We start from the raw sequence: 24,521 nt of genomic DNA on the forward strand, positions 1-24,521 counted from the left end.
CTCAGGCAACATCTGGTAGATCCTTATTGTGCAACTTTGTCCGGGGATATATGATATGATATCCTTCCAAGAAACATGGGACTTGGATCTGACTACTTTACAGGGTTATGAGGTCTTCCGGGTATTAGCCACAAGGGACCCAAGGGCAAGCCCTTTGGTTGGCTAGCTCTATGGATCAGCACAGCCCATGATTTCCAAATAACAAACATTGAATCTGGTTTCCCGGATGCACAGTACCTAGTACTGATCTCTCCGGGATTCCAATCAATATCCCTTTGTAATGTGTACAATTGTGTCTCTAATAAATCCCAGACTAATTCAATTGAAATTATCAGAAATCATGTAGAGAAAAGACTGAACCACAACAAACTGGAATATCAAATCATACTTGTAGGTCACTTAAATCTTCAAATAGAGCCCCTTTTAGATATAGAGGGGGCATGGGATGATTTGGACAAGGCATGGGATATACATCCTTTTGAACCACCATCGAGGGGCAGGGCACATCCAAGGGCCTTTAGCTCTTAGCTGCGCCACCTTGCTATTAGGCATGTGGTTTAGGGCCTGCAATGGCCGATTTAAAAAGGACCAGCCACCAAAACCAACATTTAATGGACACAGTTGCACCTCACATATAGATTACATCTTCCTATCAAGGAACTATGGGGGTAATGCAAAAGATTTTGAAGTCCTGAATACACAGGGGAGTGACCATAAGCCACTGCTTCTCAAGCTCTCCAGTTTGGATGGACACACGGATGTTTCTCGTAGTAATTCTAGTTACCCCGTCCATATGCAGGGTAATTCCAAACAGCGGATAAAATGGTCCGATCTTGATCTGGCCCAATTGAAACCACACATTTTTGATGCCATACTGCCCCTCCTAGAACAACCCTCCCTGATGGAACTGGGGTGTGTAGATATGTTTCCTGTCTATAATAAAGTAGCCCAGTCCATTCAACACTTCGTCACCAAACCGACCAAAAGTGTAAAATAAAATACACAATAAAACCCCATCTTTGGTTTGACAAGGACTGGAGGATAGCGAAGTCCGACATACTGAATTGTCTAAAAAGATGCCATGGCATCCTACAAATTCCTGATAAAAGCCAAAAAAGATGGCCATGTACGACAAGAATGGGACAAAATGCAGGAAGCCTCTCAATCTGGATATTCCTGCGGGTTTTGGAGGGTAGTGAGCGGTAATAAAGAAGGGAGGATAGGTGTGTGGTGACCGACATGCACCCGAACATCTGGAAGAATCACTTACAGGACCTCTAGGGAATGTCGAGATTCGATAGTTGACCAGTGTGCTGTCCAAGAAAACCAGGACAGGGGAAATGTCATCGCCCCAATCCATCTAGAGTTACGGAAGTATGCAATGCAATTTCAACCCAGAAGTGTGGGAAGGCACCTGGCCCAGATTTAATCCCCATTGATCTAATTAAATATGAACCAATGGTATAGGCACCCATCCTATGGCTTCTTTTCAACACAACGCTCAAGCAAAACAGACCAAGGCAAAATGCAATAATAACTCAAATCTATAAGAAGGGAGGGAGGGAGGCCCCAGTTAACTTTAGGCAAATTTCTTTGCTAGATTTAGTGTGGAAATATTCGCCAGAGCCATATGCGTGCACTTATAAGAGTGGGTAATGCATGGAAATGTGATTGATCACTTGCAAGCCGGGTTCCTACCAAAGATAAGCACAATGGACCAGGCCTTTCGCCTGCATGTGATCACGCTGAAATACACGGCCCTGAAAAAGATGAAGGTATTTTCTGCCTTCGTCGACCTCAGGACCATGTTTTACTCTGTGGCATGGGAGACATTGTGGTCAATATTAGCAAAAAGGGGTTACCCGCGGGACTCTTACAGATAATAATCTAACTGTATTCTAACAATACCGCCTCAGTCCGTTGCAGTATGGGGCTGAGAACTCACAGATCGATTCAAGGTAACCAGAAGGGTGAGGCAGTGATGTATACTGTCCCCCCTTTACGATATACATTTATGAAGTGGTCTGCCATGTTAGGATGAATTGTCTTGATTGCCCGAAGCTGGGCCAAGAGGCCTGCCCGATACTTCTCTTTGCAGATGATGCAGTCCTATTATCTACATCTGCAAAGGTGCTCATGACCACTCTGGAGGCTTTTGCAGAGAAAGGCTTGGATCTCCATCTTGAGATCAACATGGAGAAAAGCAAGATATTGGTTTTCCCACTAAGATTTTGTAAATTTGTAAAACTCAGGATGGCTATCAAAAACTCCTCCCTTGAGCAAGTGAAACAATACAATTGCCTAGGTGTGAGATTCAGGGGCTGATTCATGGAATTGTTTGCGCCGAAAAACGGGATTTATGCGCCATTCTGGCCGCAAATCCCCATTTGTTAAACAGGGATTTGCGGGCAGAATGGTGCACAAATCCCTGTTTTTCGGTGCAAATAATTCCATGAATCAGCCCCTCAATGACAAAGGTAATTGGCCTTTTCAGACACTCAAATCTAGTCTGCCATTGCAATAATATGGGAATGCAATACTTAAATGTTTTTTTATTCACACGGCCAAGACCCCATTTCATCTGCCACCACAATGTATTCAGCGCAGGCCAAGTCACGCAGCTATGCATGGGGCTGAAATCTGGGGCCACGCGGACAACAATAAATTGGGCCTAGCTGAAAGACCATTTTTTGGAAAAACTACTAGGGCTGTCAAAATCATGCCTGAGTATCCCCAGCTATTTAGAATTGGGGGGCCTCAGACCAATTCAGAAAGAGGTTTTATTCAGACCGGTATTCTTCTGGCTAAGGTTGTGGTCAGTCCCTGAGCTGAAAACCTATCATGAAGCCATTACCCACCTGCTAGAGGGTGGTAGATCCCTGCCTTGGTTCCAGAATGTTGAACAGGGAGACTGTTGACTAAACCCCCAGGGAATAACGCCTGGAGATTTACCAAAAGCTAAAAACATCGCCCAGAGATTTATCGAGGTAGAGTTGGTTAATGACTATGGGCCTCATTACGAGGTAGGTGGTAAGGGATTACCGGCACCGGTAAGGACACCGGTGCCAGTAATCCCTTACCACCCTATTCCGAGGTCCCTTAGTGGGTCCCTTCCCTAACGCCTGGCGTTAGGGAAGGGACCCGTTAAGGGACATCAGAGCTAATAACGGTACCGCAAATTGCAGTACCGTTATTAGCTCCATCCCCATTCCCATTGAGCCCTATGGGGGCTCGTATGGGAATGGGGAATGGTTCCCAGAATGGGGACTTACCGGATCCTCCAAGGTTGGAATGACCCGGTAAGTCCCTATTTCGGAAACCCGGATCCGGAATGCGGTAAGGGGGTAGCCATAGTGCTAATAGCATCATGGCTACCTCCTACCTTGTAATGAGGCCCTATGTGTCTAGCTTCAGGAATCATTTATCTGCCCAACAAGCCAACCATGGGCTTTGAAATTCTTTTAGACTATGTTAGCCCCGCACTCGCTCACAGCCTCTACTTAAGGTTTAGATTCTCCCAATTGAACTTGGCATGCCACACTAGAAAATGGGCTCCCGATGGAAACTAGATATGCCCAGTTTGTGGATCTGCCAAGGAATCTTGGAACCATTTTCTTTTCTTTTGCCAGGGCTATCGTAGAATTGATATAGCTGTGCTAAAATAAAGGAGAGATAGCACAGCTATAATAAAGGATGGAGAAGTAGCACTGCTGCATCAAACACACAGAGACACGTGTTGTTGACTACAGATCTATCCCATGATGAAAGATAAGCCACCCTTGTTGTGTTTGCCATTGGCTGATAACTCGCAGTGTTCAGTCTGTGACCTAGTAGGGTAGCAACGGGCCCTAAATGTTGACCCCTGGGTGAGCCTCGAATCTTCCCGGATGAAAATCTGGAGACGTTTGAAAAGTTTGCAGGACCTCGAACCGCTGCAAATGTGTGGGTTTCAAGTTATTGCCACATTTTTTAGTCGAGGCTGATTTCAACTGCTCATCTGAGGCCCTTCACAGAATGCAGCAGCAAGACCCATTACTTCCAACGCAGGATGTACTTAGAATTGTTTGATGAAATTCGAGAAGTTATTTTATGACCACTTGTACTCTACAGCAATGTCCTCTGATGTCCTTGGGTTTTAAGTGCATCTAATAATACACTTGCTATGCGTATGTGCATTCGTTAATGGGGGGTATTCCTTTGAATGAACTGTCATTAAAAGCATCTACAGAAGATGGCTGCACTGGGCTCGCTGCTCTTGTGTGCTGGCGTTTGTGAGGGTTTCCTGTTCTCTGGGTTCAGTGGTAGTTTTGCTATCCTGTTTTGGCTGTCAAGCTACCCAGGGCACCTAAAACCCTAAATATTGATACAGCAAGAAAGCCCGCCTTTTGGACTAGACAGGTGATGGGCCAGGGCAAGTCATCATATAAAAGACACTATAGATCCTCATTTTGTGTATGGAGGAAATGGTGAAATTGTATTTTAACTGCTGCATTTGTGTATATGATCCCCATATTGTGCATTGGGTTCACATGGGGAATTTATAACAGGGGTGATATAGAAAAGACTGCATTGGATAATAGCATGGGGTACAGGTTGCATTATTTACCCCCATGCAATTCGTTCAACGCAGCCCATGCCGTAGATATTCCAAATTATCCCAGCTCATAATTAGGTGATATTTTTAAAATATGAGTTATTTAAAATACTCCACTTTCTCACCATACTCTATTATGGCGGCTGCCTTGGTGTCAATACAGAATTGGCACTAGGGAACAGGAGGCTAGCAGTAAGCGAATATGTCTGGGACAATTTAAGGCTCCTGAATATTTATCAGGACACGCTAGTAGCCTCGAGAGTGGGCACTAGACACTGGCAGTGCCTCTTGATGAAGCATGGCATTAATCTGATTGTGGCTTTCTAGGAAGCTGTTCTTTCCTGCCATGTGTTTTTAGAGTGATCCTTGGGTTCCTTCTGCCATTGCATTTGTAAACCCATCATTTGGCTCAAAATCATTCAGAGATCATAAAACAAGGGCCAGCAAATGTCACAAGCACACTGACACCTAAGGAGGAACGGGCCTCTGGACCTCTTCTTACCCGCCTCCCTGCCCCAGAACGGTAACCTTTGGTGGGAACACTGGAACAGGAACACTGTGCACGGAAAGGTGACAAAAGCGGATGGAAAGTGGTGATTTCTGAAACACATAAGACAAATATTCCTGACAGTGTGAACATCCCAGATTCACAGCCTCTGTGTAGTGCAGCCCGGTTTTCAAGAATCAAACCCACTTCATGTTTTTGAGCTATGCAGCACTTGAATACAGTGAATCTGAATAGGAGATATTTACATAGTTAGTGGTCATTATGAAAACCTGGCACGGTTGGCTCTCTCAAGGTCCGGACTTGGAGGACCCTGCATTCTAGGCAGACCCTGAATGTTGGGAAGCTGTCAAGGCAGCAGCATTTGAGAGCCAGCTGATCAAATGCGGGCTGACAAGCGACCAGATGGGCTGTAGCCAAGGGCCACTGAAAGAACGGAGGGAAACGGAAGCCAGATGGATGGGGAAGAGGCAGGCACGAGGCATATGCGGAAGTGCCTCCCGCGACACGCAGCCGAATCTAAGCTAATAACTCGCCCTGAAGAACTGAACTCCTAAAACATGCATGGGTCGAGGCCTGTCGTTTCTTCCTGGTCTAGTCGCAGCATACACCATGCGTATCCTTCCTGCAAGCCTGCTCGCTGGCATTGTCCACAGTGTTCAAAGACCTGTGTATGTGCATCAGGGGCGCAACGAAACCTACATTTCAGGGGGGATGGAGGGATTGGGGGAGGGGACAGACGGGTGACTAACACGTCAAATGTTGGGAGAAGCTCTAACTTCAGAGACAGTGGGAGAGAGGCAAACATATTTGTGTGAGGGCAGAGGGGCACACATATTTGTGTGAGGGCATCTGACTTCTTTGCGCATTCTAATGAGACCATTCTAGTGAAGCAGTTAACTCTCTCCTTTAAGTCTGAAAGCACCCACTTAAGGACTGCTGTTGGAATGAGCAGTCTCCTGTCTCCTCGCTATCACTTCCCTGGCATCTAAATACTAAACCCACATCACGATTTCAATTGCCTAAAAATGTATGCATATGAATGCAGGTGCTAACAGTGAAATGCTTTACGTTAGTAATTGCAGGGTCTTTGTTACCAGCAAAGCACAGACACTGGACCTCATTACAAGGTTGTAGGTAGCCTTGCAAGGTTACCTCCAAACCATCAAAGTCCGGCACCCGCGAATGGTCAATTACCGGGGTATTCCGGCCCCGCCGGACCCAGTAATTGTCCTTTTGCGGGTGCCGGAGCTGGTAGATCCCCATTCCCATTTGAGCCCCACAGGGCTCAATGGGAATGGGGATGCCTGTAGCACCGGCACGGTTCATCACCATGCAGGTGCTACAGGCTTGCTGTGCTCGCGGGTGTCTGTCATTCGGCCAGGTCAGACTGGCAGAATGAAAGGCACCCGCGAGCACAACTCGAAGTTTGCCGGTCCGGATACAACGGTACCTGTAAGCTTACCGTTACCGTTGTATCCGGACCGGTAAACTCGTAATGAGGCCCACTGTTTAACATCTGTGTCTTGTGATGTCTGGCCACGGCTCTGTAGGTCAGTCAGGTCTAGAAAACATAGCACAACATTTCAGGGGGAGGGGGTACTGAAGCTCAATCAGTTCAATGGTCTTGCGCCGCCGATGTGCATTGCCTTGCACAGTGCCTACTGTCGGCATTCACCATACGCACAAACCCACTGCACCTGCCACAATCTAGCACACCATGATGCGCACAAGGGTCTGCGCAAGCCCTTCCCTGATGTACTGGATGGGAAAGGATGTGGGACAGTGGGAAACTATAAATCAAACAGCCTGTGCCAAAATATGCTTCCCACAAGCCTAGCCTTAGGATACTGGACGAGTATCCCGTGTGACTCACTCTGTTTTGGGCATGCATTGGGTCTTTCTTGGTCGAGATATGATGCAGCGGCCTTTTTGACTCACCCAGCCATGGAGATACCCCCCGGGCTTGCCTCGTCATGGGACATATTTTTGACTTGTGGGCCTTACATGTAGCCAGGTCTAATAAAGGAGCCTTTTATGGGTGCTTGTCTAGATTTGTCCAATCAACGAGACCACCATGTGATTAACCAGTTATGTTGTTCCTCTCCTCTGCTTGTCTGTTTGTGGGTTACCCTTGTTATGTTATGTTATATAGATGTATAAAGCGCACAAACACTGAGGGCAACTTGGCGCTAAAAATAAATAACCAACAGAACAGAAGTCACAGAGAGAAAGAAGCTAAAAAAAGATAGGTTTTTAACAGACGCCTAAGCTGGACATGGTTTTCAAGACCCTAAGTGTAGGTGGTAAAGCGTTCAACAGTCTGGCTGCAGCGACAGAAAAGGAGCAACCACCAAACCTTGCCAGACGGAACTGGGGGACCGAGATCAACCGAGCACTCTGGGAACGCAGAGCACGTGTGGACAGTAAGGTGGAAACTTGTCCCGAAGGTACTCAGCGCCCACTCCATAGAATCCCTTGTGCACGATGCAGAGTGATTTGAAAGAGATGCACTTAGGAACTGTCAACCTATGAAGTGAACACAGCGCAGGTGAAATCTGAGATCCGTAAGGCATACCAATAGCTACCCTAGCTGCCAGGTTCTGCAGGAGCTGGAGATGCTTGGTAAGATAAAGTGGTTGAGCTAAGTAAAGGGAGTTACAGCAGTTGATGCGGCTCAGAGAAAGAGCCGCAACGGCCAGCCCCGAAGGTGGGGCGGGAGAAATGGAAGGACATTCTGCAAGATTCTTAGCTGAAGGTGGACGGTCTGACAAACTGCACTAACCTGAGCCTCAGTAGATAAAGAAGAGGAGAACTTGAACCCGAGAATTTCCACCACCAAAACAGGTGACGGTAATGGGCCCAGTTCTGTAGGCCAGAATGCGGAGGTCCAAAAGTGAGACAGAGAGGAAGAGACAGAGGAAGAACCAACCACCAATACCCTTTTCTTCTCCCTATTCAATTTCAGCCAGTTGCTGCCCATCCACCCCACTACCTCTGCCAGACAGCCCCTAAGCCAAGACGCTGTGTCTAGCTGAGAAACATTAAGCAGGACGATGATTTGGGTGCCATTGGCCTAGCAGCGGAGGCAGTGGGAGCAGATGAGACTCGCAAGGGGCTGGATGTAAATATTGGATAACATAGGGGAGAAGATGGAACCCTGAGGAACACCACCGGATAGAGGGTGAAAATGGGACTGGACCAAGGAGAGGGCCACAGTTCGGCCCCTGTCAGCCAGCAAGGATGTAAACCAAGCCATGACTGGGCTGGAGAGGCCGGCTGATGCTTGGTGGTCAGGCAGGATGGGGTGGTCGACTGTATCAAAAGCCGCTGACAGATCAAGAAGAATCAGGGCACCGATTCCCCCATGGTCGACCAGCCAAGCAAGGTCATCCTTAGCCGAAACCAGCACACTCTCTGTCTCATGGCCCGGGCGGAAGCCTGTCTGAAAGTGGTCAAAGAATCTGGACTCCTCCCTACTGGGTTTGTCCAATCATGGAGCGCCCCTCTATCTTTCTTTAATGAATACTCGCCCCTCTGATACTGTGATGTAGTGTTGCTCTGGACTTGTCCAATCAGGCAGCACATGTTTATGCTTGTTTAAAGTTGTATGCTAACTATTTATTTTTGTCTAACTACGGTGTTCCCCTCTAGGCTTGCTCAGTCATGGAATAGACCTTCAGCCTTGCTTTTCTTCCTGAAATGCCCCACTTTCATCTAATACATTGAGAGAGCACCCTGTTGCTCTCCCAGTCATGGAGCACAGTTCTTCCACTGTGCTTGCCCAATTAATGGGTGCCACTCTGGGGTGGTGTAATCATGGACACCCCACTGAGTTGGGCAGTCACAGAACGGTCCTCTCGACTTGTCTAATCACAGAGCCACCAAAACCCTAAACAGTCATATTTTGGACGTTCCCTGCAAGGAAGGCATGGTATCAATAGTAGACACAGACACAATAGATACAAGTTTTGAAAACCTTTATTTGGTATATTGGTTGGGTTGGTAGAATTCCTAACTGGCCCTAACTCTAGAATGGGAGTAATCTCGACCATCAAATAAATAACAAACAGTCCAAGTCCGTCTGGTAAACATAAAAAGGCCTATACTAAAAATAAATCTAACCTTGCCCTCCTTCTCAAAATGGCAAATGTGTTAAGGGAATACAAAAGGAAATGATGGTCTCAAAAGAAATGTCAGAATGGCTTTGAATAACAACTCTCTTCGCCACGTTCAGCCCCACGGGGTCTAGAGAGTTTCCTAAAAAATATAGGTGGATGGCACAGTTCTTTCAGTCTTGCACACTGAATTTAACAGTTCAGACTTGGGCCTCAAGCTTCAATCACTTCTTTAGGCTTTGTCCACCTTGTCATAAATATACAGTTCCACTTTTGACCTTTACTGTACAGACTTCCCTCTGCCGGGCTGGAGCCTGTCTTTCACCTTTCACTTTATCACATAGTTCTGCACCCCTCTACTGGGCTGGAGCCTGTCTTTCACCTTTCACTTTATCACACAATTCTGCACAGGCTTCCTTCAGCCGGGCTCGAGTCTGTCTTTCACCTTTCACTTTATCACATAGTTCTGCACAGGCTTCCCTCTGCGGGGCTCGAGCCTGTCTTTCTCTTCGTGGGGGTTCCCTTCCCCATGTTTTATCTCAGGTGTCTTTTCACTGTCGATGACTTTCGAAACTGCAAGGATTATACAAAGACCTCTGCATGACCACTGCAACCGCTCTTTCAATAATCCTACAATCCACAATCTTCCTCCTCTTACAACACCAATGCCTCTTGGTACCTGTAGTTTCTTATTCTCTCTGGTTTGCCTTCTTGGCCTCTTTCAAAATACATATGTGACACCAATACTTCTTGGTATTTGTAGTTTCTTATTTTCTTTAGTTTGCCTTCTTGGCCTCTTTCAAAGTTCATATACTTTGCCCACTTGGCATAGTCAGAGTTCACATACTTGGCTTTTCACTCATTCAACTTTCTTTCGGGATTACGATTACTTCCTTGACTTTGGTTCCCAATAAACTCAGGACATTTCACAGAGACCTTTGAATGTGCGATTTCACCTCGCAGGACCACTCTTTTTCTTTGTATCCATTCCTTTTACAATTCAGCAATTGCTCTATCCATTACGCATTTATCGGCACAAGATACAGTACTTTTGTTTTAAATGGAACTTCATATGCCTTCCATAACTCACTGGCTGTGTTAATCAGTCTTCTTTCATCAACGCTCTTCATGCAGCAGTCAAGGCAATTTCCAACACCTCCTCTTCTCCTCCCCAACTCTGTCATTCACCAGGGAGGGTTGCAGGCTGCTTTCAAGTAACAAAGGTTTCTTTCTTCCGCTCACTCGGTTTCAGTCTTGGAATGCTTACAGCTTCCCGAAAGTGTAGGATTCTTGCCTGGCTCTCTCTTGATCTTCGTCTGTACAGATCAGCCCCTTTGCCTTCCGACTTCCTTTGCCTGGTTTGCATCAGCCCTGAAAGAGCTGTTCCTTCTCGTACCCATCCTCGCTCAGTGTGCCTGTGCATACCACCTTTTATTCACCTGAAAGGGAGTGTTAACAAGTGTCAGATGTATATAATGAGGATTACGTGCCTGACTCTGCCTGGCCTCATTACAGGGACAGAGCCATTACAAGTCAGTAGAGGTAATCTGCCTGACCTTATTTCACATCTTCCTCGGCTCAGTAATGTTGCCAATGTAACGTGGGGAGGAATTATGGGAGCTGCAGTTTCCCATAAAATAATCTCGGATTGGGATTAGATGAGTTGTGGAAAAAGGGGGCTAACATGTCTCACCATCGGGTGCTTCTCACCCACTCCCTGTGGACCCCCTACCCAGGTGATCCTCCCTTGTTTGTCCACCCCCAGGGTAGGGATCCAAAAGCGATGGCCTTTCCCTGGCCACCTAAATACGGGCTCACCGGGGACTAGGTTGTGAAGCACTCTCTGGTTTTACACATCCACCTAACATCTCCCATGCTACCCCTTAAACCCTCTTTAACACTTCTTCACATTCAACTTCTGCACTCCAGGCACTGCAGGTGTCATCTAAGCTCTCAATATATGTCCTCAAGTCACTCTGCACATGCCGTCCATTCACCTAGAACATGCCTTTTCATCACTCCCACCAGCGTTTAGTGTGTAATATAAACTTCATTCCTCACTCACCTCTAACTCTTCCTATGCCTTTTATGCTTCAGGGGCGGCGGAGTGACTACTATGGCATCTACCACACAAGCCCATCCTTCAGCAGCCTCACCAAGCCAGTGGTGCTGTGGACCCAGCAGGACGTGTGCAAGTGGCTGAAGAAGCACTGTCCACACAACTATCTCATCTACGTGGAGGCCTTCTCGCATCATGCTATCACAGGTACTGTCAGCCAGTGAATCTTACCAATGAAATGGTCTCTGAGTAGCCGCTCACCTGGTTACAAGTACTCCCAATGACTATACACAAACCAATCCCAGGTGCTGTCAGTGACCACACACACACCAACAATCACAGGCACTTTCAATGACCACATTTAACTCTGCTCTCCCTTCATCCTTCTCTGTAGCCCTTCTCCACTCTCAAACATACTACGGTCTGGATACCCACAGTGGGGGCACAATGTGCAGCTTTCCGGGCAAGCCTTAGCCCTGTTATACCACCACAGTGGGGACTCATGCAGTATAAAACACTCTTAACATATCACAACCAATAACAGGTACTGTCAGTAACGACATTCCAGCAATTACAATCGCTTCCAATGGCAACACACCACAAATCACAGGTTCTGTCAGGGACCACCACACATGAGCATGCACAGGCATTTTCAATGACCACAGCACACAAATTTCAGGTACTGTCAGTAAACACAGACAACAGCAATCAGAGACAATGTTACTGTCCACACAATGACAATCCCAGGTATGTTCAGTGACCGCACACCTGCAATGGAGGTCCCTTTCAGGGGTCACACAACACTGAACACTGATCACAGGTACATTCACAGATTATTTTAGCGAGTGCAGGCCGCCAATCCAATATAGTGCCAAATAACTGCACACTACGCAGCACAGGGAGCACCAGTGAGCGCACTTCATAAATGGTATGGCCTGTCAGAAGCACATCAACAGATTGCTAGTGTTGTCTGCTAGTGGCTGCATGCATGCCAATCAAATGTACTATAAATATTCCCACACCGGTAATCGTAGGTACTTTCAGTAATGGCATCACTAATCACAGGTAGTGTCCATGACCACACATCAGCAATCACAGATTATTCCCAGAACCACAGAACACACACAGGTGCTCTCAGTGATAGCTCATGAGCAATCAGAGGCCCTTTCTTTGATCAGTCTCCACAAATCCCAGGTAATTTTAGCAACCCGAACAATCACAAATATTGTCAGTGACTGTTTGCACATATCAATCACATGTATGGTCAGTGCAGCATAGGATGAGCCACAGATATTTATCTGTCACCCCAAACGAATAATAATACATGCTGTCAGCTGCCACACAACACAGAACAGAGGTACTGTCAGTGACCATGCATCACCAACCGCAGTCACTTTAAGTGAGTGCTCACCACAAACCACAGATCCTGTCCGTGACCGCACATCCAACAAATGAAGCAAACTAAATACAAGGGGAATTAATTTAAGAATGTTTTAATTCCTCTTCTACATGTTTAACACTATGATGTATGAGAAGCCGGCGTGCTCGGCGTACAGCCCTGTGATGTGTTAGGAGGTGGGTATGATGGGTGTAGAGTAGACCATTGTGATGGGTGAGAGGATTTATTCATTTATTTATTTATTTATTTTGGCATTTATAAAGCACGCCTAACCTGGGGCATCCGGGCACTGGTTTACAAGATGGCAGTGTTGGCACTTGCTTACAACAAGGTTGCAGGTTACAACAGGGTAACATAGGTAGTACATTAGTTACAATTAGTTACAGGTAATGGCTACAATGGTTACGAACATAAGTGATAATTGCATGTTATCTGGAAAAGGTTTCTGATCAGAGTGGAGGTGGCGGTACCATGAGATGTCGGGTTGTGTGGGTTCCGTTAAATTTGGTGATCTTGAGAAAACAGCCAGGTTTTGAGGCCTTTATGGAAGGACCAGAAGGAGTCATCAGGATTTCTGTGCTGTATGCACACCTCTGAGGTGTGTGTGGAAGTTACTGTTTTGGATGTACACTCCTTGAAGTGTTAGAAGAGGACTGGGTAAACCTCTGTTATTGTTATAATTAGAGTATTTATTGAGCACAGACCTAGCTTTGGAATGCAATGGACCGCTTTACATTAATAGTGGGAATAACACAGTGAGGGGAGCAGAGAAAAAAGGAGCAGGGAGCTAACAGAGGAGGGTGGGCCATTGGCAGAATGGGGGAAGACAGTGGGGAGCAGATCACTGAGTCTCAGGTAGGGTGCGGAATGCAGGGTGTGTGTGCCTAGATGTTAAGGAGGGGCTGTTCCTTGATGAGGAAGGTCTTGAACTCTTTCTGAACTGTAGAACAATAGGGCAAGTCTGATGTTGACTGGAGGAGGTTCCAGAGTTTTGGAGCATAGACAGTGAAGGCCTCTCTTCTGGTACTTTCCTTGCTGCACTGTCATAATTCAAGTCTCCACATTTCCTTACTTCTGGTAGATTGTAGGCCTCCGGAGATGCATAGTTTCTCAATGAGGTTGCTTGGGGATTTCAGGGTGACGGCCTTGTAGATGATGCAACAGGATTTGAAGATTATACAGGCCTGCAGTGGGAGCCAGTGCAGTTCGATGAGGGTCGGGGTGATGTGGTTGAATTTGCAGAGTCCTCTAATGAGTCTTGCTGCAGCAGGCAGAACATATTTCAGGGGTGCCACTGTAGTCGCTGGAAGGCCTTCCAAAAGGGCATTGCCACCATACAGGTGGGATATGTCCAAAGCCTGGACAGCAAATCTGAAGTTGTTTTCTGGGTTAAAGGGCTTGATTTTCCGCAGGAGAGAAAGTTGGTACTAGGACATTTGTGTCTTCCTTGCTATGTGCTGTTTGAATGTGAGGTGTCTGTCGATGTTGAATTCAAGGGACTTGGCACAGGGGGGCACCTGGGGTATGAATCCCTCGAGGTTCAGATCAGAGAGACCGTTCTGGATGTCAGGGTGTTCAGTTTTCTTGGTCAGCCGTAGTAATTCAGTCTTGGAGGGGTTGAGTTTCGTTAAGCACTGGACATCCATGACTGGATCAACATGAGGCAGGCCTTGAGCCTGTGGATGTCTTTGATGAAGGATATCTTTAGGTAGATATGCATGCCATCTGCATCTGATGAAAATAAAAATGGCTGAAAAGTGCAGGAAAAACTAAATAAATTGAATATAGTGGATACTAAGAACTTTTTTAATACTCAGATAAATGAGGCTACAAACAGCCCAGGAAAACTCTTCGAGATTCTAAAATCACTAGAAAAACCTAAAGCGCATTCAATATCACTCTCGCCGACAACTCATGACTGCGCAGGAGGGCAGGCTTTGTTCGAAGTTAAAATAACAAAGGCCAGAGATGAAATGTAAAATGTCTTGGCCATTAGTACTCCGATTGGAGACCCACTGGTTTTCAACAGCCACGATTCAAGAAAACATAAAATGTTCACTGTCTCCGATTTCTATCAGTGACATGGGTAATTGGCTTTCCACTATGCGACCTACCACATGTCCAGAAAATATTCTCTCACCGAAATTGATTCTGGAGCACAAAGAGCTATTTGCACCTTTTCTTACACACCTGGTTAATTCTTCCTATCGGGACAATCATGTCCCTGACTCAATCAAGACGGTTGTGGTTACCCCCTACCCAAGAAATCCGGAATGTACCCCTAAAACCCAAATAACCTTAGACCTATCAAGAACTGCAACTTCCTTTTAAAATACTTGACAAAATATCTACTTGTCAGCTTCAAGCTTTTGTGGCAGTCAATGGTGTCCTTCACAACAGGCATCAAGAAAAAGGAGAGGGCAAAATCCCATTTTTTTTTTACGGGGGAACAATTCTCAAAAGGGACAATGAACGTGAAAAAAGATGGTGCCAGAAGCACAGAGAATTGATTACCCCTCACTACTTTGACCCTGGAGTAGTAGAGATTGAGCGATTGTAGTCACACAAGATTAAACATAACCATATATATATATATAGTTTTAATAGTATAAATATTAAAAACCAAGGAGAGTTCATACATCAATGCATCAAAAATGAGACATACAACAAATGTCTAACTAATGACACATAAAAAGAGGAAAAGAAGAAAGAAAAAGAAAAAGAAAAATGGGTAATTAAATAAACCCTACTTTCACATGAAGTTGTTTAACTATAATGGCTACCTTTAGACATTATTAGAGACATGGGTTGTCGACATGTTTCGGCCAAGGGGCGAATTAGACATTTTTTCAAGTGTCCATTCAGAAGCGGATGTAGTGGCCATCGTCAGGACAAATGATTTCTTCATAGTGAGCGTTGTGTATGATGTAGATGGAACATCATCAATCTAAAGAGTTGTATGTACAATTCATTAGCTATGCAGAAACAGAAGCTGTACAGTTTGGTTATCAACAGCTACCTGCTGCTGATATCATCAAAGAATTGCATTGCGATGGAGAAAAAAGCCAATTCATATGATATACTAAGTGTATATACTTAGGGTTATGTACAAATATTGACAATTTAAAACAGTTACTTAAAAACCAAATAACAAAACAATGTTGTGTGACATCCAATTCAAAAACAATCTATTACTTGTTTTCTCTAGGTCAGGTGTGACAGAGTCGGTGAAAAATCATCCGTCTCCAAAATTAGTTTACTACGTTCAGAGGCACGTTGGCTGGATGGATCATAGGTTCTATGGCAAGGATCACCTTGTCCTAAGTATAAAAAGGTGCTACGTCATACATAATGAATATAAATTCATATTGTTTTTAATTAGTTTTGTGTTTTTAATTTTTTTGCATCATATTAGTTTCTTTGTTGTGGATGTGAGACTGTTACTTAGTCTACATAACACAGAGTGTTAGCATTCAACGCGGAATGGGCGTAGAAAATCAGGAAAAAGAGATATGCTGGGCTATTACGCCCAAAAGGTCTATCACGCAGTTCTTGTAACCCAGGTTATCCTTGTCATAGAACCTATGATCCATCCAGCCAACGTGCCTCTGGATGTAATAAACTAATTTTGGAGATGGATGATTTTCTCACCGACTCTGTCACACCTGACATAGAGAAAACAACTAAGAGATTGTTTTTGAATTGGATGTCACACAACGTTGTTTTGTTATTTGGTTTTTAAGCAACTGTTTTAAATTGTCAATATTTATACATAACCCTAAGTATATACACTTAGTATATCATATGAAATGGCTTTTTATCTCCATCGCAATGCAATTCTTTGATTATATCAGCAGCAGGTAGCTGTTGATAACCAAACTGTACAGCTTCTGTTTCTGCATAGCTAATGAATTGTACATACATCTCTTTAGATTGATGATGTTCCATCTACATCATACACAACGCTCACTATGAAGAAATCATTTGTCCTGAAGATGGCCACTACACCCGATTCTGAGTGGACACTTGAGAAAATGTGTAATTCGCCCCTTGGCCGAAACATGTCGACACCCCATGTCTCTAATAATGTCTAAAGGTAGCCATTATAGTTAAACAACTTCATGTGAAAGTAGGGTTTATTTAATTACCCATTTTTCTTTTTCTTTTTCTTTCTTATTTTCCTCTTTTTATGTGTCATTTGTTAGACATTTGTTGTATGTCCCATTTTTGATGCATTGATGTGTGAACTCTCCTTGGTTTTTAATATTTATACTATTAAAATATATATATATTTTGTGTATTTCGTCTGCTGAATATGCTTTATTTTGCTAATTAGGAGAATTGCTGTTGTCTGAAATGTGTTATGGTTATGTTTAATCTTGTGTGACTACAATCGCTCAATCTCTACTACTCCTAAGGTCAAAGTAGTGAGGCGCAATCAATTCTCTGTGCTTCTGCCACCATCTTTCTTCACAACAGGCAGTCAGGTTTCAGACCAGTACACAGACAGCTCTTGGTGATCGCCAAACACACATGTTGAGTATCATTGATAGTGGAAGAGCTGGTATTCTGGTCCTACTCAATCTGTGTGCGGCATTCGACCTGCTTGATCACAATCGCCTCCTCCAAACACTGGGACCTCTGGGCAATTGCTCAAAGGCAGCTATCGAATGGATCCAGCCCTTCCTGTCCCACCATCTGTCCAGAATTCATTGGGGAGAACCTTTTTCCTGTTCAGCCCCTATTCAGTGCGGCATGCCCCAGGGAGCCTGCATGTCTCCAGTGTTGTTCAAACTGTACTTAAGACCTCTGTGCTCCCTCCTCGAAGATTCAGGGATATTTTTTCTGAACTATGTGGATGACACGCAGTTAGTCCTGAAAATCAGTGTTGATTACGCACTGGACTCCTCCAATCTTCTTTGCACCTATAATCTAATTGAGTCATGGAGGATCAGTAATTGGATGTGCCTCGATGGAAGCAAAACTGAGCTGACTGGTGCAAACAACTCCTGCTTGCAGAAATGCCAAATCATATCATACAGAATGATGGTGTACGCATCATTAAGAGAATTCCAAGAAGAGATCACATCTCCAATCATAGGCGAGATCTCCACTGGCTATCGGTGCGGGATTGCATCAAATTTAGAGTAGGCGCTCTTGTACATCGCTGCCTCTTCAGGACTGTCCCCCTACTTAAAGTCTTTAGTCTCCTGCTATAATCCTCAGAAACCACTACGCTCCTTCAACCTGGTGCAGGTCAACTGTCCAGCATATAAATGCTCAAATGGCCTTGGAAGATCATTTCCAGTTATCGGCGCTAAGTTCTGGAGTGCATGCCCTCTAAAGCTAAGACATAAAGAGAGCACAAGGACTTTCCTCAGAGCATTAAAAACCTTTCTCTTCAAGTACTGGTTTCGCCCAACATTCTGTTTGGCCCCTTATGATCTTAATGGTGCTGTCTATCTGTTTGTGTTTGTCTAAATCGTGTAACTGTGTGCCCTGATGCCTGTATGCTATTCGGCACATTACAAATAATAAAATAAAATATTGCTGAAAGTGGATGTTGCGTGGAGAGAGGAGAGAGGAGGGTTACGAGCGGTTCCAGGTAAAGATTGAAGATCATGGGGGACAGGATGGATCCTTGCGGGACTCCACAGGTGATGGGTAGTGTTGGTGATCTAGAAGAATCCATTTGTATGAACTGTGATATTTGGGGTGGCTGATCTAGGACTATATACCCACATAATGTCTGTGGAGGTTACTGTGCTAGTTCTAAACCTTTCTGCGGTCTGAGGAGCTGTGTGACCTGCTTGCTCATCACTGTGATATTAGAGCAGGAGGCTGCCCTGATATTATCTTATGTTATTTGGATTTGTACAGCGCACCACTGCCTTTTTCATGGTCTCCAAGTGCTCACTTGGATATGGAATTGGGAAAAGGGGAGTTATTAAGAGGGAAAACAGAAGGCGTTGTACATATCTGTTGGTGCGTGCAGAACCAGGGGCAACTGGGATCTATATGTGTGTGTTTTCTAGGTGGATTGTGATTTGTACCCCAGGGGCATTGTGTTTCCAGATGGGAGACCTGCAGGGTCTGGGAGGATTTGTATGTTTTCGCCAGTGGATGGGTTTACAAGTGAATTGGAGAGTTGTAGAGTTGTGACTATATCAGTGTCGGTAAAGGCTTTTCTTGATATACCTCCATGAAGCGTGGGGAGGTGGCTGTCCTGAAAGTACTTCCCAGTGATGTGTAAAAAGAACCCTGTCTGGGGCTAAGACTCCTTTAATGTCTAAAGAGGGGCATGTGCTGGATGCACACATTTGTGATGCGCAAGAAAGTGGATCTTGCGGTTGTACCACTGTAATATGCGAGACGGTTGCTTTGTTGAGTGTACATTCTTGTGGTGTGGGAGTAGGTGGTCCTGTTTGGTTTAAACCACTTGAATTGTAAGGAGGCGACTGCAGTGAGAGCATTTTACCTTAAAGTATGAGGGGAGGTGTTTGTGCTTGTTTTATACCCCAGTGGTGCCGGAGGAGGAGGCTGCCATGGGTGTACAGTCTGGCCGTGTGTGTGGAGGTGCGCGTGCTGAGTATGTGATGTCCGAGTTGGCTGGCTTCGCACGCTAGTTATAACGAGGATATCATGTCATGTTACTATAGCAGTGCTTTAATTGGGCAGGCCCTAACCGGCCCTCAGTACCCACACTTCTTATTGTTGACACTATGAGCCCCTGCATTTCTCAAACCTTGCAGAAGAGTTCTGGTACTCAACTGTGGGGCAGGTGAACATGACATAATTTCATTTAACTGCACCTCAATGAAGCACTAAGATCCTGCAGCCATTGCTGTGGCAAGCAAAGAACCTTCCCTCTTTCTCCCTCCCCCATCCACAGTGCCCATCATTTCTCCTTCAGAACAAAATGAGCGCCAAACGTGCAGCTGTGAAACTACATTTCACTAATTGGGCTTTACCTGTTGCCAGGCGGTTCCTTGACAGATTTCATCTGTAGTAGGGATTGGCTTCTTTAGGACACAGCACCTCAAGAAAGCCTGAGCAGGGCAATTACTTTTTTAAAAATGTTTCTTTTCTAATATTAGTGCCTTTTCTAATATGTAAATGTCTAAGTAATTGGAATTGTGCTGGAACGTTTTGGACTGAAAGCCCAAACACATCTCCAGTTATATTTTCTAAATCCCTTATTACTAGATAATCAAAGCGAGCAACAATAAAACTCCCCTTTTAAAGCTTATTTTATTTATCTATGGTGTCTGCTAGTTTGACATGTAATTAAGAGTCTGCTTTTATATGGATATTCACATTTTCTTATCACCATCCACAGCTACAATTTGGGAGTTTGTGTGTAAGAATCCCAGCTTCCCTGATTAACCAACGTGTTTGATCCTTTGTAAATAATGTAATCTCACTGCAAGAATATGGCATTCACAAAGGCTGCTGACTGTAGCACACCCCAATAGCGCTGAAAAACAGGCTAACATTAGTTTCTGATTGTTGAGGTACTTTGAGAGATGGTTGCATATGTTTGACGAGTTAATGGGCCTCATTACACGGACGGCGGTAAGGGTTAACGGTCACCGTTAATGGCAACGGTGACCGTTAACCCTTACCGCCGTACTACGAGGTCCCTTTGCGGGTTGGAGGAATTAACGCCTGCTTCTTGCAGGCGTTAAGTACCAACCCGCTAAGGGACCTCGGAGCTAATTACGGCACCGCAAAATTGCGGTGCCGTAATTAGCGCCTTCCCCATTCCCATAGAGCCCTATGGGGCAGAAATGGTAATGGGGAAGGGCAATGGCGGAAGGGGGATTTACCGCCCCTCCAACCTTGGAATGGGGCGGTAAATCCCCTTTCCGCCAAGGCGGTGCCGGTAATTTACCGGCATGGTCCAGGGTGCTAATAGCACCCTGGATTACCGCCTTCCGTGTAATGAGGCCCAATAACTTAACAGCAAATGATTTTGGTTGGAATGACTAAGATGTTTCAGCAAGGGAGCGGGCGGGGGGTTAGCGGGGGAGGTGAGAACATGACTTGAGAACATGACTTGGGCGGCGGGGTATGGGGAGGTGGCTGAGAACATGACTGGAGCGGGAGTGTGAGAACATGACTGGAGCGGGAGTGTGAGAACATGACTGGAGCGGGGGGCGTGAGAACATGACTGGAGCAGGAGTGTGAGAACATGACTGGAGCAGGGGGATGAGAACATGACTGGAGGGGGGTGAGAACATGACTGGAGCGGGAGTATGAGAACATGACTGGAGCAGGGGCGGTTGAGTACATGACTGGAGGGGGGGGGGTGAGAACATGACTGGAGCAGGAGTGAGTGAACATGACTGGAGCGGGGGGCGGGGGGTGAGAACCTGACTGGAGCGGGGGTGGGGGGTGAGAACATGAATGGAGCAGGGGGATGAGAACATGACTGGAGCGGGAGTGAGAGAACATGACTGGAGCGGGAGTATGAGAACATGACTGGAGCGGGGGGGATGGTGAGAACATGAATGGAGCGGGGGGGGGTGAGAACATGAATGGAGCGAGCGGGGGGTGAGAACATGACTGGAGGGGGGTGAGAACATGACTGGAGCAGGAGTGAGAGACATGACTGGAGCGGGAGTGTGAGAACATGACTGGAGCGGGGGGGGGGGTGAGAACATGACTGGAGCGGGGGGGGGTTGGGAACATGTCTGGAGTGGGAGTGTGGGAACATGACTGGGCCCTGGGAGGGGCGGGGGGTGAGAACATGACTGGAGCGGGAGTGTGAGAACATGACTGGAGCGGGGGATGAGAACATGACTGGAGCGGGAGTGTGAGAACATGACTGGAGCGGGGGATGAGAGCATAACTGGAGGGGGAGTGTGGGGAGAGACACATGGAAACACAAGTAGTGAATAAGAGGGGAAGAGCGAGACACACATAGCAATTGAGATAAGTGGAATGTACAAATTTAGAGCAGGACACAGTGAGAGATGAAATTGACATGGGTCAATGAGCCTCGGCTGGGCCCCAGCGTGGCAGCAATTTTAAGAGCCATGCAGGGCTGAGACCCGGGACACTTAAAGCCTAGAATGGTGAGCACCTGCACTTTGTTCTCCAATGAAAGCAATATGGCCGTGTGATGTGTGGCGAGGTGGCTGTGTGCGCTGGGTGGATGGCCCCCCGGGGTGTGCGCGCGACCCTCAGGGTCCTCCGTGCATTGTGACAGAATGCTTTTAGTTTCCCGCTCCAGCTGCTGCGCACAATGACTGCCCAGGAAGCATCTGAACAGGACCACGGTCTTAGATTGCGCCTCGGGGCGCTGGCGATGCACTTACTGTGCAGTGTACCAGAGACTGCGCCTGCATAGGGGAGGGCCTTCTCCCATAACAAGATAATGCATCTGAGACTTCTGCCCACAGGGGAGAGATGCTTAGTAGCGCGCTGCATATGATGGAGCCCCCGCCCACAGTGGGTAGGTATGGGCTCGGGGTGGGGGGTGTTTTCGGCCGGTCTGGATCCAGTCGAGGGAACTAATGCATCCTGATGGGCGCCTACACACGAGCTTCTACAAATCCCTCCATGAAACCAGCTGTGCCAAGGAGGGGAAATCCCGTGGCACGGCTCTGATCCGCCCTGGGGGGGTCAAGCTGATGAGTGCCTGTCTCTGCGCCCGACCCCCCTTCAACCAGCCCCCTACAGCCTCCCTAGAGAGAGCCCTTCATTACTTAACAATAGCGCAGGCTTACAGGGCCTCGAGCTACAGTCCTGCCGAATTAGTGCTCGGCGTTGGCATAAAAGGAATTATGCAAGGCACTTGAAATGTCAGATGCATGTTACCTACCAGAGAAAATAAATAGGATGGTACATGCAATATGACATCCTCTCCAGCAGTGCCCTTTCCCGCGTCTTTAAAAGCCTATGTTGCTTTCACTGCCCTCCTCAGTGACCTGCCTAGACATGTCTATCGAGGAAGGTGCAGAGCTGTCCTTTACCTGTTTTACTTGCAAATGCTTCCTGGTTCTCTCAGAATGTACGAAACCATTTGCCCAAATACCTTGTATGCAGGGTAGTGTAAGGGAACGTGCCCCCATGTCTCTAACGCCCCCCGCCCCCAGTCACACGTTTGGCAGATATCCTATCCTCTAGACCAGTGATATTCAAAGGGCCTCATAAACCGTCAGGCTGCAGCCAAACTTGCAATTTTTTACGGCACCCGCCAATGGGTAATTACCAGGTCATTACAGCCCAGCCGAACCCGGTAATTGCCCATTCGTGGGCGCTGGAATGGGGAGGTCGGATACACCGGCACCATTTACGATGGTGCCGGTGCATCCGACATGCTCTGCTTGCGGGTGCTGGTACGGACACCAGGACAGACCTGGCGGCCGTAATGGCACTCGCAAGCAGAACTCGTAGTTTGCCGGTCCGGTAACTACGGTAACGGCAAGCTTACCGGTACCGTAGTTCCTGGACCCGGCAAACTTGCAATGACCCCCAAAATGTTGTAATTTGAACCCCCATGAGTAAAAATCTAGTTGTCGAGTCTGTACCCTTGAGTAAACAGTGTTGCCAGGGTCCCCCAGATGCCATATCTGCTTATATTTTCTAGTAGAAGCAGTCGCTACACTCCAATGTTGAAGAGCCACGTGCCCCCTGGCCATCCGTCCGGCCCCGCTGGGGACCTGCCCCACAGTTTGAAGGCCACTGCTCTAGACTCTGCGCATCTGGTTTGATCTGGTTCACCAGATTGCTATTTCTACTCTATGAACAATGAGTTTATATTTGGTGAGCGTGTTCCTGTGATTAATCTTTTTATTTTATCATAAATATGGGATTGTTAAGTATATTTTCACTTTTTATGTACATTCTCCACCTGTGAGTCTCCTAGCACTTTTTGCTGGATTAGTGGATTTTTTGTCAGTTCTGAGTGAGCGGGGACCTTTTTCCACACTCACTCATTCTTGTTCTTACTCCATGGGAACCTTTTGTATGACTTTTTTTACCTTTTTCTTGGAGTCATGCTTTCCTCCAAGTTTGTGGGCATCTGTTATTGACTTTTGCAGCACCTAGTACTCTCGTGGTGTATTGCTGGGAGCCCCCTGGACTTCTGTTTTTATTTTCTGCCCTTTTCCTTGGAGACACTTGTTCCCAAGGGCAAGGGGATGTTTTGTATCCTTCCTATCTTTTCTGTTGTGAAATCAGCACACCCCATTATGTTGAGTGCTGATGGGTTACACTGTATCCCCTTTCTCTTTGCTCCAGTAACTTTATGGTTACAGTGACAAGCTAATCTGAATGGCTGATGGCAGTGGTTATAGTCTAGCGACCTTTGTGTAGATTTTACTTGCAGGATGTACCCACAACTGCGGTAGTGCACAGAAGGGTCTCCATTACCCCAGAATGGCAACAGTGTTCTTTTTACGCCAATTCAAGATGGCTTGTCCTTTCTTGGTCTATCTTCTGCCATGCATGGTGGGGCAGGCCTTTAATTGACTTTTGTCTTCAGCGGGTTTCAATGGGAAAGCCAGCCAAGGTGCCAGTATGTCTGTGAAGACAGGAAATGGGGGAGGACTCCAAAACTCTGCTGGTCTTTGCCTTCTGCTGTGCCTGTCTGGAACCAGTTCCAACTGGGAGACTGGCTATCCTGAAAGGACAGCCACCACCCAATGGGTGAATGGTGCAGGCCTGCTGATAGGCTAGGTTCCTGCGCAAGAGGCATAGATCCAGATGCCAACGTGGACTTGAAGAGGAATCCTGATGAAGAAAATGACCAGGGACACCTGCAGCAACTTCCAGTGTCTGCCCGCCAGACAGGTCCGGCGCTAAGCGTGTGCAGCATGTGCGGCTGCCGTTGGCCC

At 46.4% G+C, this 24,521-nt stretch overlaps 1 protein-coding gene across 2 annotated transcripts in view; it reads left to right on the top strand.

The window, feature by feature from the left end:
• The window catches only part of SAMD10 (sterile alpha motif domain containing 10), a 410,349-nt gene that overhangs the window by 167,149 nt on the left and 218,679 nt on the right, over positions 1 to 24,521 (top strand). For both annotated transcript variants that reach the window (XM_069650844.1, XM_069650845.1), the window contains exon 3: positions 11,315 to 11,483. In XM_069650844.1, the coding sequence (XP_069506945.1) occupies positions 11,315 to 11,483 (169 nt within the window). The remainder of the gene's footprint in view (positions 1 to 11,314; positions 11,484 to 24,521) is intronic.

Source organism: Ambystoma mexicanum, chromosome 3p (assembly GCF_040938575.1).
Source record: "Ambystoma mexicanum isolate Mex_15411 chromosome 3p, UKY_AmexF1_1, whole genome shotgun sequence".
Lineage (NCBI taxonomy): Eukaryota > Metazoa > Chordata > Amphibia > Caudata > Ambystomatidae > Ambystoma > Ambystoma mexicanum.